This window comes from Corvus cornix, chromosome 5 (genome assembly GCF_000738735.6).
Source record: "Corvus cornix cornix isolate S_Up_H32 chromosome 5, ASM73873v5, whole genome shotgun sequence".
NCBI lineage: Eukaryota > Metazoa > Chordata > Aves > Passeriformes > Corvidae > Corvus > Corvus cornix.
Genome location: NC_046335.1, coordinates 52,375,238 through 52,390,457, shown reverse-complemented (window position 1 = coordinate 52,390,457; position 15,220 = coordinate 52,375,238). Strand labels below are relative to the sequence as shown.

General features: G+C 46.0%; 1 protein-coding gene across 1 annotated transcript in view; it reads left to right on the top strand.

Annotated features, from left to right (window-relative positions):
• The window catches only part of SCUBE2 (signal peptide, CUB domain and EGF like domain containing 2), a 39,628-nt gene extending 34,738 nt beyond the window's left edge, over positions 1-4,890 (top strand). Inside the window, exons 21-22 of the mRNA XM_039552945.1 lie at positions 677-756; positions 1,389-4,890. Of these exons, the coding sequence (XP_039408879.1) occupies positions 677-756; positions 1,389-1,541 (233 nt within the window). The 3' untranslated portion in view covers positions 1,542-4,890. The remainder of the gene's footprint in view (positions 1-676; positions 757-1,388) is intronic.
• Positions 4,891-15,220: the final 10,330 nt, after the last annotated feature.

The following is a 15,220-nucleotide window of genomic DNA, read 5'->3' as shown; positions in this document are numbered from 1 at the left end:
CAAGTACCTGTGATTTATTGTGTTGGTGCTATCATTTGTGACCTAGAACCAGAGAGAAAAATACCTATCTTGAAAAGAAGCTTGAGGGGAAAGATTTTCACCTCATCCTTGTCAGAATCACGAGGTGTGAAACTGGAGCTGAGAATTTCCAGTTCAGCATAAGTGAAGTTCTGTTCACACTGGATTAATTGTGAGGGAGTCATCCCTGCTGTGATCTGCAGAGTTTCACCAGTGGTGGATAAATAATTTTTCAGTGGAGACCTCTCCTTTTGAAGAATTTCAGGTTATGATTGACCAGGGGTTTGCTTTTAAGAAGACATCCTCTTACATAATTTTTTTCCCCTTCTTCCTGTAGAAAGAAGTCAATAACAGGTTGTGGGTGTGCAGATGGGTTCCTGCAGTTCAGCTGGCTTGAAGCAGGTTACTTGGTTACAGTATGCACTCCAGTTTTGGGTGCTTTATGATTTCCTTCTGGCAGATTGATGCTGAGCTGCTCAGCAGAGTACACTGCTCTCGTAGTAAACACAAAAATGTTTGGAGTATTTTCTGGCTGCTAATATGTGGACAAAGTACCACTGGTTCTTCTGAGGGCAGGGCTTCCAAGGGTAGCTGAGGGAGGTATTGAGTATGCAAGTGAAGTGAACCTGCAAGTTACTCTCTTGTGCATTCCCCACAGAGGATTACCAAGAACTCATAGAAGACATTGTTCGGGATGGCAGACTTTATGCATCTGAAAATCATCAAGAAATACTTAAGGTACATTCCTTCCACTAAGCATGTTGGTTTTGATTGGAAATTATGTTATTTGGTGTGAGTTTGCTTCCTGCCCTGCATCAGGTCTGTTCCTTGGTGCACTTAGACTTGTGCTGCTTCAGGGAAAGGGGGTGAATCAGCAGATCCTGATTGTGCAGAGCAGTGCATATGGGACCCTTTGCACAGGGGGATTGAAGGTGGATCAGACCTACTAGGGAAATTAGTTTATTCACTTGGTGCTGCTCCCTGTAGCCTGTGGATTAGCAAAGGCTTTTCCTCCCTGAGCAAAACAAATCTTTTTGTGGATTTCTCTGACCTTGTTTGGGGGACTTCCACACGCAAGTTGAGTGCATGCCTTTATTTTGCTGGATATCAGCTCAAGTGTGTGTTCCTTTTATGGTTTGTTTGGTGTTGCTGGATGTATGAGGAGGGAAGAAATTCTGGTGCTGCTAATGTGGAACGCCAGTGACTTCCCAGGGGCCTGATTGTCAGCCTTGCTCCATTTCTAAGCCCCTGAAACACCTGAAAAGTAAAATGCCCATAATCTTTTATGGGTTAGACAGGCATTAAACTCTTGTAATACTGACCCTAACTCCTCTGTGGAATTACAATAAAATCTGCTTCTCTTTGCCCAGGACAAGAAGCTGATAAAAGCATTGTTTGACGTGTTGGCGCATCCACAGAACTACTTCAAGTACACAGCCCAGGAGTCAAGAGAGATGTTCCCAAGATCCTTCATTCGGCTGCTGCGCTCCAAAGTTTCCAGATTTTTGAGGCCTTACAAATAGTTGGCACTGTCCTCAAAAGCTAAACCAGCCCTGGGCATGCACAGAGGGGCTGTGGTAGGTGGGGCTGCTTTCTGTGTTTTACACACTGGCAGAGACACTCCAGGGAAGCTCTCCAGCTCTGTTCTTGGCAGAGTTTGGCTTTCTCAGCTAATATAAATATTTTGGTGAACAGAATTTTGATTCCTTTCCAGATAATACCTTTTGGGTACCAAAGGGTACTTCACAGGTCCCTGAATTGGAGACTGCCCATGATTTCTGTAAGTGAATGGCGCCAAGCATAAGTTTGTAGAGCTCTGTCCTGTTGCTTCATCAGCACCTCTAAAAGCTAATGAGGACAGGCTAAGTAGTGTGGTTTGGGATGAACCCTGGGCTGCCATTAGTGCATATTACCTCAACAAAGCTGAGTTCATGTTTGATCTCGCTGAAAGTGAGAACAGGATTGATGTCTCTCTCAACTTTTGCTACGCAGGAAATTCAGAGCTAAGGTTGACACAGTTTTAATTCAAGCCAGTGAGGCCAAGACATGGACAAGGTGCAGTTTTCCTCAGAACTATATGTGGCATGAAGCAAAGGGTTGAATGTCAGCTTGAATGTTCAGGGTCTGGCTCACACCAAGTCCATGCTAATGACCTATTGGCTTACATGGAGTGGTAAGAATAAACTGGGGGTACCACAGCAATGGAAAACAGGCCCTGACCCACCAGACACTTCCATTTTGGGCTGTCTGCAACTGTTAGAACAGGTTGGATTCTTTGCTAAATCCCACTGTTGTCCCTGTGCAGAGGCCTGGGGCAGCAAAAGGCATCTCCAAGTTGTATAAAATTCTGTCCTCTGAGCACCTGCAGGTGAACACAGAAGCCCCATTTTAAGTGCAGGCTTTGCATAGATGGTGCTCTTGGTACAACACTGTTTAAAGCTGGATAAGGTTCTTGTATGAGGCTCAGTTGTTATATTATCTACCTTTTCTGAACACCTTGCAATGGCCTCATTGAGCAGAGAAGGGCTGCTGTCCCTGTCTGGCTGGAGAGGAGAGGTACAACAACTCAGCCAGCCTGTCGCCACAAAGGTTGTCTCTGGCAAATTGTTCTTCAGGATTCCCAGACTCTGTGTTCTTCTCCTCAGGCTGTGTTTCCTGTTGGAGACCAGGCTCTCCTGAGAGGGCCTGTAGGGAGAACTGTGTTGATCAAAATGTTGCCTCAGTGCTATTCTGTCCATACTTGCATGTCCTGTGGCCATACAATCCATTGTCTCAGAGTGATGTACCTTGGGGACCTTCTGCCTTGAAGGGAGATTACCACAATCCCATCCACTTGGAAATGGACTTAATGACTTCTGTCTTTTGGTCACTGGCCATGCCAAGGGGTGCAGTGGGCACCAAACTCCCTCTCTGTGCCATCTTAAGAAAGGTATTTACATTTCACAGGGTAGCCAGGACAAATGCTCCCTTTCCTATGGTGTGGAGTCAGATCTCCTGGGTTTCTTTGCATTGGCATGTGGTATTTAACTGCTGTATGTGAATAATACCACGTCCCCGGTGTGACAGAGGAAACCCTTATCAAGAGCTGGGCTCTGAATCTCCTCCCTGCACTGTTGGGATCAAATGGGTGCTCCTGACTCAGCCTTGCTGAGCTGCTGTGCCATGGTGATGTGTGTGGGGCAAGGATGCATCTTGGCCATGGTGTGATGGGGAGGGACAATGGCTTTGGCCACAGCTGGGGAGCAGATCCTCTCAGGATGGGGCCGTGTGGTGCCGTGTCTGTCTTGCTGCTGCTGCTGCAGTGGAGCAATTGCCATGGCCTGGGCAGAGCAGGGAAGAGTTTTATGCTGCTGCCAGGAGGGAGAGCTGTGTCTCCCAGCTGGCTGCACTGGGCAGCTGCTGGGGGATGGCTGTGGCAGCGTGGTGAGTGCCCATTCCAGGAATGGGGCTGACAGGCCTGCAGCAAGAGGAGCAAGGCACAGGGAGAATTGGCAGAGCAGAGGGGAGGGAACATGGGTCCTTATGTGCTGCGCTTTATCCTGCCTTTATCCTGTCCCTGCTGCCTTTTGGGGAGACAGGACAGGATTATCTGGCAGAAGGCACAAAGCAGTGTCACAGGGGAGGGGAATGGCTGAGGAATGCCAGGACAGGAGGGAGGGTGGTGGGAGGCTTTGCTGCATCTGTGGTGAGGTGTGCTGTTGTGGAGAGAGCCCAGGAAGGTATTTCCAGACAGTTTCCCTTTGGCTGCACAGCCCCTACCCCTGCACTGTTGGAGGCTTCCCATGCCAGATGCAGTGTGTCAGTGAGCCCCAGCAAGCCACCAGCCACCTCTGTGCGGCAGTGGAGCGCTCTGGAGTGGTCGAGGTGCTGCAGTCCTGCTCAGGCGGTGGGGCACTAAGGGGAGAGGGCCATGATGTGCCAGCTTCTGGGCCAAGCCCAGCAGAGGGGCTTTGCTGCAGGCTGTGTGCTCAGTGCCAAGGGAAAACAGGCCAGTTCTTGCTGTGTTCCCTCCCAGGGAGGCTGCAGATCTGAACAGCTCTGTTTTGTGGTGCAGAGGGACACACAAATCAGTGATTGGTTTCAAGCAGTGTTCAAGAAAGCCAAAGTTGTGAAACGCCCAAATGTTTCTAGTGGGTGAAATTGGGCTGTCTTGCTCTGTGCACGAGTTACTGACCCCTGCTCTGGGTTTATCACACTGCACCTCCTCTCCTAGTCCTGCTGTGCCAGCTCTGCAGAGCTGCCTGAGACCCATGGCCTGCGTTTGTACAGTGATCTCAGCTTTGCTGCTCTCGCCCCATGAGCACAGGCCATTGTCATTGCTGGGAGAGAGCAGTGTGCATGGTCTGAGGCTGAGGAGAAAACCTGCCCTTTCTCAGAGAAGAATCCTCATTGTTCCACAGCCCTGTTCCTTTCCTTCCTAAATAGCAAATTACTCAGAAGCACTTCTGTTACCCTTGATCTAACATTACAGATCAAAATTTCCCCTTTTACTGTAATTCCTGTGTATGCAGTAGAAAGTGAAGAGGGAATTTTTGCTACCTTGAATGCTGGGAGAAGTGATAACTTGCAGAATGTTGTAAACACTTGGCATTGTATCTTCATAGTGATGGTAGTGGCTCTGTAGAAATTTCAATTTCTACTTTCTGTGTGGTTGTAGACTGATGTTGTGTTTTGGCAACGAATGACTCAAAAGACGTTTAACCTTATAAAACAAGATTTAATTTTTGGAATAATAATTAGTGCTAACTGGATGACTCAGTGTCACCTACATGAGATAAGCATAAGGCTCTTTTTGATGATTGTAAATTAATGTAAAATGTTTCAGACTGTTACTCTTGATAAGAGAAATAAATAAGTGAACATTTAGCTGCATGAAGTTCTTGGGTAATATTTTTAGTTTGCTGTGCTGCATAATAGTTTGGACACATTTAATGGTTGTTTAAGAAGTTATTGCACATCAGATACACTTTATCCTGGGAACATCTGCTTACCACAGCATTCTGTTTCATGTAGTATATTGCTAGGTTGCATCTATACCCATAAAGATACAATTCTTCATGTATGAGGTACACATAATTCTGGCAAGTAAAATACCAGAATTATCCTGGTATTAATTCTAAAAATTATTCTAAAAATGTCTCCTATATGATGAGCTGGAGTCAATTGGTCTGTTGTAACCAGCTGCATGAAGACAGGATAAACAACTTAAAGTAACTACAAAGTATTTTATTACTTTGTAGGTTCATCTGATTATTTTTCCTAAAAAACAAAACAAACCAAAAAAACCCTCACACAAAAAAACCCCAACCCCAAACCACCTTATTTAAAATGAAAAATAATTTAAAAAAACCCAAACCAAGGAAAACAAGGTGAAAACCTGTTTTAAGACACAAGTTCCCAGAATACTTTTAAGATTCCACCACAGTGTCATTAAATTCACTGGCTTAATTTCTTAGAATTTAAAAATATTCATAGAAATAAAATTTCTATGAATTAGGTCATAGAAAACTGTAAACAATTCAATCTACAGTAATTAATACCGTTTTTCTGGTTTTTTTGGTTTTTTTTTTTTAATATTATGTTGAGATTATCAGCTTTAGTCTATCAAACTTTTATGAAAGTAATCCAAATATCTTCTCCTTAATTTATTCAGCTGGCTGTTTGACCCTTAGCTTCCTTTGATCACAGTGACAAGGACTCGTTTGTATTTCACTGAATGTGTCCACCCAGGCTCATTTGGTGTGGTTTTGGAAGACACAACTGTGTAATTCAGCTGTTTGCTGTGGAAAGGTGGCACTGGTTTACGTGGCAAAGACAGCAGAGTAAACGACATACAGGAATATAGAGGTCCTGGAAAGGTATGGTTACTACAGGCTGATCACAGGAGAAAACTGTGTTATTCAAATATTCTTCCTGATTCTGTGAATGCTACTAGTGCTGAATTGCAGTGATGGACACGAGTGCTCAGATACCCTCTGGGACAGGGAATGTCAATATGAGCTATCCTGGTAACTCCCACAACAGTGGGAACTGAAATTCTGACTGGGACCTTTGGGTGTTTGCATAACAGAAATAATTAATAGCAGAATATGGAGAGGAAGACTTGAAGCTTATTTAAATCCAAGGAATCAGAGGAGGTCTGGTGTGGGTAAGCAGGAAGCAATGGCCTTATGATAATCCTGTGTAACAGAATGCAAGAATAGTGGTTCACAAATCTTTCTGAATTCAATAAGCTTCAATGCGGACGCTTTTTCTCTCATGCATCTGTGATGGCATGAGATGTGATGGCATTCTCATCATGCATTCTACAGATGGCATCCTGTAAATGCAGCATGTGGACTGCAAAACCTGTCACAACCAAAATGTAAACACACTTCCACTCTTCCTTTGGATGCTGCTCCACTCAAATTGCTTGTGCAAGGTTGCTGCTGGAGGGGACAAACAAGTACTACTTAAAGAACTTGAGCCAAACTCAGGTTTGTTTCTGGGGATCCCTGGAACAAACCCATCCTCCGACACCTCTTTGCTGCTGCCCATTTTATTTGAACAATTCTCTTGCTCATAGGCAGATTTGCACTCTCTCTTGTGGAAGTCTGCTTTCCACAACACATGTTCTGCTGGGACTGTAGAGAACACCCACGAGCAGCAATGCAAATAGAGCACCAGTGGGGAAAACAGGAGTTAGAGAACTTAAGGGACACATTCCACTCAGTAAGTTCATCTAGTTTTTCTCCAAGTCAGTGCAAATTATGTATCACATTCTCATGCTGCTCTTTAAACTACCTTATTAAATCACTTCAGGTGTTAGAAAGAAAAAAAATATCCTCCTCTGTTTAAATTTGTGTGTTAGTGCAGCTTTTTCTCTGATTAAGCACATCTTGGAGAGGAAGTTTTTCAAATTCTTTGAAGCAAAGCCTGTTTAGTACACAGTGGGAAAAAACAGGTCAGAAAAGAAGACCTTGAAATATTTTTTCTTGTTGGAGATGTCTATAAATACAGAATTCATAAAGGAAACTCCCTCACACTGTCTAGCTGCTAAACTTGATCTGATGCAACCAAAGCCCCCTCTCTCTTTTTTTTTCTACTGGGAAGTTTATTCAATAGGCAATGTAGACCTACAAATCATATGCCATGAAATTTCCATTTTGTGATTATTCTGGGGTTCAGGAAATCAAGGGTTCATAGTTTAAAGGAGAGAAAAAGTTACATTGGAAGCTGAAATACTCTGAAGTGGTCACTTGAGATGCAATTTGGTGTTTAGGAGTTCTTAGCTCAGGTCTTGCCTGTTATGCACACTACAAATGTCCATGAAACACTTCTGTACAGGACAAGTTTATGGCTGGCTAGAGGAAGCCTCATCCTCTGTGCCTCAGTCAAATGTGAGAGTGGTAGCTGTCACCTGTTGCAAAATGCCAGCTCACCTGGCTTCTGGAGGTGCTACCTGGGGTAAAACCCAGCCACAGAAAGCAGCTAAGGGCAAGAGAGGCGACTGTGATTTTTGTGAGGTTTAAAGGGGACATTTAGAAAGCATTCCAGAAAACTGGGATTCAGCATCTCTTTGTCCAGTGGACAAGCTTGTGTGTGACACAACACTGCTCATGGATTTTGGGTGGCCCCCAGTTTGCTGTTACTGATGTAGTGCTGGTGTGAGGGGCTGTGTGGAAAAGCTGAGACCAGTTATTAAAAACAGGACCGACAGAAAAGTGCTCAGGGGGCCTGTCTGGCTTACATAGCACAACTATTGTGCCCTGGCTCCTGTAGGTGCTAATTCTCTCAGCAAACTTACAAAAATAAAACCCTGAAAAGGCTCATCCATGCTGAGAACAGCAACTTCATTCAGTGGGAGAAGGAAGCTTAGCTCTAGGAACTGAAGGCTCAACACTGCAGGCATTGCTGTCTTGCCCAGGGCTGTCCAGAACGCCCTGCAGCCAGTGCCTGTGGTGTGAGAGGGATGCAGTAGTGCTGGAATAAACACATCTCAATTGCCTCTCCCAGCTCAGTGCAGGACACAAGTCCAATGGGACCACGTGCTCTTGGAGTGGATAAAAAAGGCCTATCTATCCCAGCAGGATATGTTTCCTCATGCAGGACTGGAGAAGTAAAACCTGGTGAAGAAGGCAGTCTGGCTTAGGGATGCTCTGGACACGTGCTCTGGCACAGCTTCATGTGAGATGCTAGAGCCCCATCCGTCCCTCAGACACCTCTCAGGGTCTGTTCTTGCCTGGGCTATTGTGGAAGTGCTCAAATAAGGAGATTTTTGAGGGTTTGGGCTGAGATAGTGAGGCTGCGCTGGTCTGCCTGAAGCTGCTGTGCCGGGGCTGTGGAGCAGCTCCCTGCGGTGCTGTCCCCGGGCTCCGCGCTGTCCGTGCCCAGGCAGCCGGGTACCATCCGCAGGGCTCCCCACGAGAGGGCAGCATGTGGCCCCAACAAAGACCGATCCTGCTAAAATCCCTGCTGGCAAACAGCGGGTGGGTCTGGATGGGGCTCCTGCGGCAGTAGCCCGTAACCAGACAATCGGCTGAAACGGGGGCTTCGATACCTCGGCAGCTCTTGAGCCTCACCTCTGCCTCTGATCAATCGTTTGGAAGGGGAGGGGGTGATTTGTAAGTGACCTTGTGTTTTGAGTTATTCTGTTTTTACAAAATGCAGTATGGGACCTAAAAGGAGCCGTGCTGCTGGGCCAGGTATTGCTGCCACTTCAGGTTGCAGTGGAAGGAGACCTTCTCCTGAACTGAGTTCTGACCATTGATCAAGGCTATTCCCCCATCTCTTCCAAATTACTGGTGAGGAAATGTGTGGGTTGAAAGTTGTTGATTTCCAGGCAGAATAAACCTCAAAGGAAGCTGGAGGAAATGGGCCGTGACTCTGTAACTTCAGTTGCTGTTATTTACTTCTGAGAACAGTGAGTGATTCTGGCACTCTGCCTGGCCCCATCACTCTGGTGACTCAGTTCTTACAGATGTCAATAATGGACTTCGAACCTTTCTCTTTAAAAATGAAATTGTGTGTGCAGTCAACTACTGATTTCCTGCATTGTTTGGTTGCTCAGCTTGATCACAGCTTGACTCAGTGGCTGGACAGATGATCCTGCAGTAAATTACACCCAAGGTAGGGCACAAACACCTCAGAGTGCTGTGTGCCTCATCATTCCTGCCCACAGTGCTCGTGTTCCTGCTCTCCTGGGGCAGCTGCCTTCCTTTTGGGGCATAGTGTGAGCTCAAGTGTCCTTCAGTTGCCTAGACTTGAAGGTGGAGGCATTTAACCAAATCACAACATGGCAAACACAACCTCTGTGTTAGGAGAGCCACACTGAAGCCCTGCTGACGATTCTATACGTGAGCAAATATTAGCCCTGAGTATCCAGTAACATTTCTGGCTGAATCTTACCCATCAGGAGCTGCAGTAGCTCTGCATGGGCTGGGGCAGGAAGGGTACAAGGGGAGCTCACTTATACTTGCAGCGCTTGAGAGTCCTGGAGCCTTGGCTTCATAAAATAAACATAAGGGCTCCACAGAGGTGAGAGATCCTGTGTTTGACTAACACTGTGGTGACCTCCTCTCTAATGCTGATGTAAATAATATTTTTGTCTTAAATGGATACTGTAAATATCTTACACTCAGATTTTGCTTTATCTCAAAGTTCCAAAATAAAGATACTTTGATGCATTTGATGAATTTAGGATTTGGATGTTTTAAGTCCCAAAATTTGTATACCTTTAACTTACAGCATTCAATCCCTGAGCTCATAGAATATTGGTCTGTTGTGAAACCAGATCAATTTCAGACTCTATATACAAAACAAGCTACTCCCTTCTCTTCTCCTCTGAAGGAAAGGTGCAAAGCTGTCCTAGATCCAAGCTCCATAAGAAGGTGGAAATATTTGTCAAAGGAAATCCTTCTATGAATACTCCTTTAACTGGTAGCAGCAGAAGAGGTTCACAGTCAGTCTTTTAAAAAGTATAGTAAGAATGTTGTTCCTTGGTGAATCCCACATTGGCACGAGTTGAAACAAACACCTGTTCTTGGGGCTTTTGCAAAAGAGCTGGGAAATTCCAATTTTGTTCAGCTCACTTGCTTACTGCATCACTGGAGTTTGTTATTTTTGTCACCGTCACCTGGTAAACTGGGTAAGCCATAGGGGAACCCTTCAAAAGGCAGTTCTGTTTCAGAGCCGACCTGAAATCGTCCTGTTCCAGAGACACTGTGATTTTTTTTTTCCTTTTTTTCTGAGTTTTAAATTTTGTTCTGAGATTTGTCTTCTCCATGAGGTAAATTCCAGAGAGTTTGCTTGAGAAGTTCCCCCTCCCTCTCCCCAGGTACTGCTATTTAGGAATTTTACCACTCCAAAGCATCTGGAATGAAAAATGCCTCTGCAGCAGATTTATACTTGGCAAGAGGGAAGTTCTTTGGCTAGAAAGCCAGAAAAAGCAGAGGGCTTTTAAAGAGTTTGCATAACTCCTTTCAGGACAGAGAGTTCCCCCCTGTGGCAGGGAGCTCTCAGACACCTGTGCCAGCCCTAAACTTGTTACCCAAACCCAGGAGATGACTCTTTCCGCTGTATAAGCTGCCAGACTTTCCCGATCTTGCTCCTGCTTAGACTGCCTTTGTTTGCTCTCATCCCCAGCTCAGGTTTCAGAACCTATTCAGTCCTGTCATTGTGTGGAGAGGGCAGAGCACTGAGTCTGTGGCCTCACACAGTCCATAGCTTCCATCTTTTATCCTGGAACCAGTGTGCATTTCACACTGATGAAGACATGGGGTTATGGAAAAGAAAACCTTGGATCTAAGCACCCTGGCTAACAGGATGCCAGTGGAAAATGATTATGATGTGTTCTTGTCCTGGTCCATTGTGGGCTCGTAGTGCCAGTTGTTTCTAAGAATAATTTTTTGGTTTGAGAAGAAAGTAAAAGGGAGAAAATGACAACCCAGTGTTCTATGTTTGCAACAATCAGGGGATAAATATTTAAAACTTCTTGCTGCCAAGTTAGGACTGGGTTAGGGAATTACTTCCGTGACTGCAGCTAGGCACAGATGTCATTGTGGGCACCATGTATCCCCACTGTATCTCCACTAATGATCAAGGTGTTGACTCAAGGAAAAATTTCGCCAGCTGCCTTATGATTAATTAGCCTCAGAGATGTAAAAGCAAACACAGATGTCCCAAGTATCCGAGGGAAATGTATACCTATCACACATGATTTTGTGTGCATACTCATATTTTATGTACTGAGGAGTGACTTTTCACAACGCAAGCACAAATTTTGTAATTCCTATTCACAAAAGCGTTTAAGCAGGTGCTTAAGTGAGTTGGTGAATAGAAATGAGTTGTTCTATTGGAGTATTTAGACCAAGACTGGACTCCTTTGTACCCAGAAATCACTGGCTGATAGCATGGCTGGGCTTTTTCCTGAGTGCTGTGCACAGCCTTTGTCCCTTGAGCAGAAGGAGAGAAAATTACTAACGGGACAAGGAAAATATGGGTGAAAACAATGGCATGTCTCAGCTGGAGAAAACTGGGTGCTGCTCCTGCTCCTGCAGTGGCTGTTTCTCCATGTCTCTTGTTAGGTGGCATTGGTCCAGTGGTTAATGACAGTGACAGCATCCTGCAGCTCCCTTGATGTGGGGAGCCCATAATCCCTTTGTTAGGGATAGCTGGGATGGGAACTATTTCAAGAAGCAAACAGGAGCAAGCCTAGCAAAATTCTACCTGTGGAGTGGTTGCTGTTCAGATGGTTATGTACCACCCCTTGCTTTTACAGCTCATTGTCAAGCTCTGATTTGTCCAGGTGCTCTGAGCAGGGTCTAGGGAGAGACACTGAGTGCAGCAATTCCACTACAGCGATCCTTGGCTCTAGGATGAGCCAGGAGATCCCAGCCCCATTGCTTGATCCTACCTGTGATCTTGTTCTTTGCAGAACCCAGGGTGGAGCCTGTGTCTCCTGAGTGCGGCTCAGAGCCAGCATCTCATCCCACCAGCCCCTGCTTTTCCAGAGCAACAGGCTCCCGGTTATTCCTTAGCAGTTCCTGCTGGACTGACAGAGAACCTGATGGGAAGAAGAGCAGCGCCCTCTTCCTCCTGGCTTTCAGAGCTCAGGAATCCCGAGCAGCAGGGCATTCCTGCGTGTCCTGCCCTGCTCCTCCTTGGTCTCCAGATGTCAGGCATCTGGAAAGTTAGAACGGAGCGAGAAAACTGTGTTTGTGTAGTGTGAAGTGACTCGCCCTGGTTTAGCCTTAACAAGATCCCTCCTATATATTTAATGACCTGAATGTAAAATTTATGGCTTGGAATGCCCCAGCAGCAGAGGAAGCCTTCAGCACACAAGCTGCCTTTTGCAGGACAGGAGAAGTAAAATCCCCAGAGGTTTGAGAAGTCTGAGTGATGTAGTTATGGTTGGCACTTCGAATATACATGTAGATTACTTCAAAATAAATATTTGCAGTTCAGCTCTAACATACATACGGGAAGGTGAGAACTAGCATGTATTAATATTTCTTCAAATTAATAATTTTGAAAATTTTACACTGAAATAATTTTGCTGTTGCACATAATAAACAGAGGCTGGTGTGGGTACATGCTGGGGAGAAACATCACCTGCCCTCTACATACACCATTTCCTCCTGTTTTGAAGAAAAACAGCTCTCCTCATGTTTCAGCCTCTTTTAAAAAGGGGAAATAAAGGTAAGGGAGCTCTTGCAAGACTTGTCATTTTAATCTCTTGTTTTGCTATGTGCGGCTTTTGTGTTCCTGAAACTCTCATCCACCTGTTGCCTCTGTGTATGAAGAGAACCAGACAGATAAATTCAGTTCAGTCTCCTGGGAGGAGCTGTGCAATGTCTGATTCCTCTCCCAGTGTCATTCGTGCCTCTGCTTCGTGCTTGATGCCACCAGCCCAGGCACTGCACAGAACACACACAGGGGAAGGAGGTTGGAGCTGCACCCAGGATAAACACAGAGAGATGCCCTGGGAACAGTTGTCTGTGCCTGTGATGGGGCCCATATCCCAGCCCAGGAGATCCTTTCCCTTGGTCAGCACTGGAAACAAAGGAGGTGAGTGTGGGGTTACTGGACAGACTGGGCCACATTTCTCAGGAATCTCAACCTGGCTCTATTTTTGTTTGTTAGAGGATTTCTCCAGCTCTATCCATAGGGTTTGTCTTGCCACAAATGATAATTAGGTAGCTCAGTAAATCCTTCTGGATTTTTGTATCCAACGTTTTTAGAAAATGACTGGTTTGTCGTCTCCCTATTTTTCCAGGTTTTTTCCTGATTACACTAGAACTGACCCTTACTAATGCACGGATGGACAGAAAGCTTATTTTAATACATCAATTATTGTGATTTTGTTTTTTTAAGATCTTCATAGTCTTTTCTGTGGAAATGGATTCTCTAAAATTTTCTCCTTGTGCTGAGCAAATTATTCCTTTTGCACCTACTGCCTGCTTCTCTTTCTGTTAAATTATACCACTCTGTGCTTTCTTCAGAGTTTTCTGGGGCATCTCTGCATTTCTTCAGGATATGGCAGCCACTAACAAATCACTTCTTTTTAGGGAAAGATGAGAAATCAAAGAAAAGGAGATAAAAAAAAAAAAAAAAAAAAGGACCGACCCACTTCCTGGGTTGCCTGCTGCTGCTTTCCTCCTCACCGGGAGAGGAGATGGAATGGGGGTGTGAACGAAAGTCCGCAGCTCCTCTTCTCTAACGCTGATTAAGCTGCAGGCGTGACTGGAGACTGAGCAGTACAAACCGGCTGTAAATAGGGGTATAACCACCACAGGTGAAGCAAATTGCATTTGGAAGGCTATGCCGGTGTCGCTTTGTCTGCCCTGTAGGGTGGCTGATAAGATTATCAAAGCTGCGCGTCCTCTCCCCTCCCTCCTAGGGCACTCATGCTGCCCTGTGGTGCTGCCTTCCCTGTCCCCAGCTGTGATGCCAAAGGGCACTTTGGAAAGGCCAGGGAAAGCACCCTTTCCCTCTGTTCGCTCTTTGCAGTGGGTTTGGACACCGAGGACTTCGCTGGGCCAGCAGAAAATCTCTGGGGAAGCTGCCGCGGGCACGGGACAGAGCCCGTTCCAAACCTGCGGCAGCTCTGCTGGTACCTGGTGGAGCCGCCAGCCTCCGGGGTCCTGCAGCCGCGCCTGCCACGGTGCCACCTCGGCTTCCTGGCAGAGCCAGCCTGTCCTGGAGGGCAGGACCAGACCCTGGCTGCAGGGGTTTTCTCCATCACAGCCCCGTGAAGCCTCTCTTGGACGTCGGACTTGATGTTACACAGAGGTGCAGAGGAACATTCTGTGCTGCTCTGGAAGCGGGAAAGAGCAGGAAAAGCGATTTTGTCCCTCGGAGCTTTTCCTGAGTGAGGGACAGTGGTCATGCACAGGCCTGTCTCTGGTGAGAGGATGGGGATTTTTCGGAAACGTTCCCCTATTTAGGTACATTGTATGGGGAGGGGGTGAAATACCACTGGCTAATCTGTTGCAAACAAGTGATTTAACCAGGTAACCAACTTAACCCCTGGGTCTGAGCTGTCCGAACTGAGCCTCTCTCTCAGTGTGGGTCCTGCGTAGTTTGAGCAGATGACTTACTGCTTCTTCCCCTTTCCTCTTTCTCAGGATTAAAAATCAAGAGAGGAGTTAGGCCTTTGTCTCATGTGTTACTCTTGAGCATTGAGCAGATTTTCTTGGGAGCTGTTGGCACAAAGTGCATTTGTAACATATAGCAGAAGTGAAATTGCAGGGCTCAGACAAAATGCTTGTGTGCTGAATGGAAACACAGGCTGCAGCCTTGGAGCTGCAGTGTGAGAGGGCTTTCCATGCTTCACCTGTGCTTGCAGCTTTACTCTTGAAATAAGCCAGAGCTGACTGGACATTTGTTAATACACTGGGCAGAGTGCTGCTACTCTGGGGAGTTTTTATACTAAAAATTGCCTCCTGGTTTCAGTGGCAGCCCTTTTGCTTCCTCCTTGCCTTTGGGAGAGCATCGATGCAGTCATGTATCTTTTTTTAATCAGCTGGAAAAGTGCCAAATAGCTCCCAAGGAGAAAAATAAGGTGCTTTTATCCTCCCGGCCATGTGTGCCCAGAGTGGAACAATAGTCCTGTCATGTAATGAGCTGAGTCAGCACAGGGAATAAAAATTATATCTCCCTTTAGACTGTCAGCCCTGTTATCCTTCTGTGGGCTGACACATTGACTGAGCTGGGCTGGCTC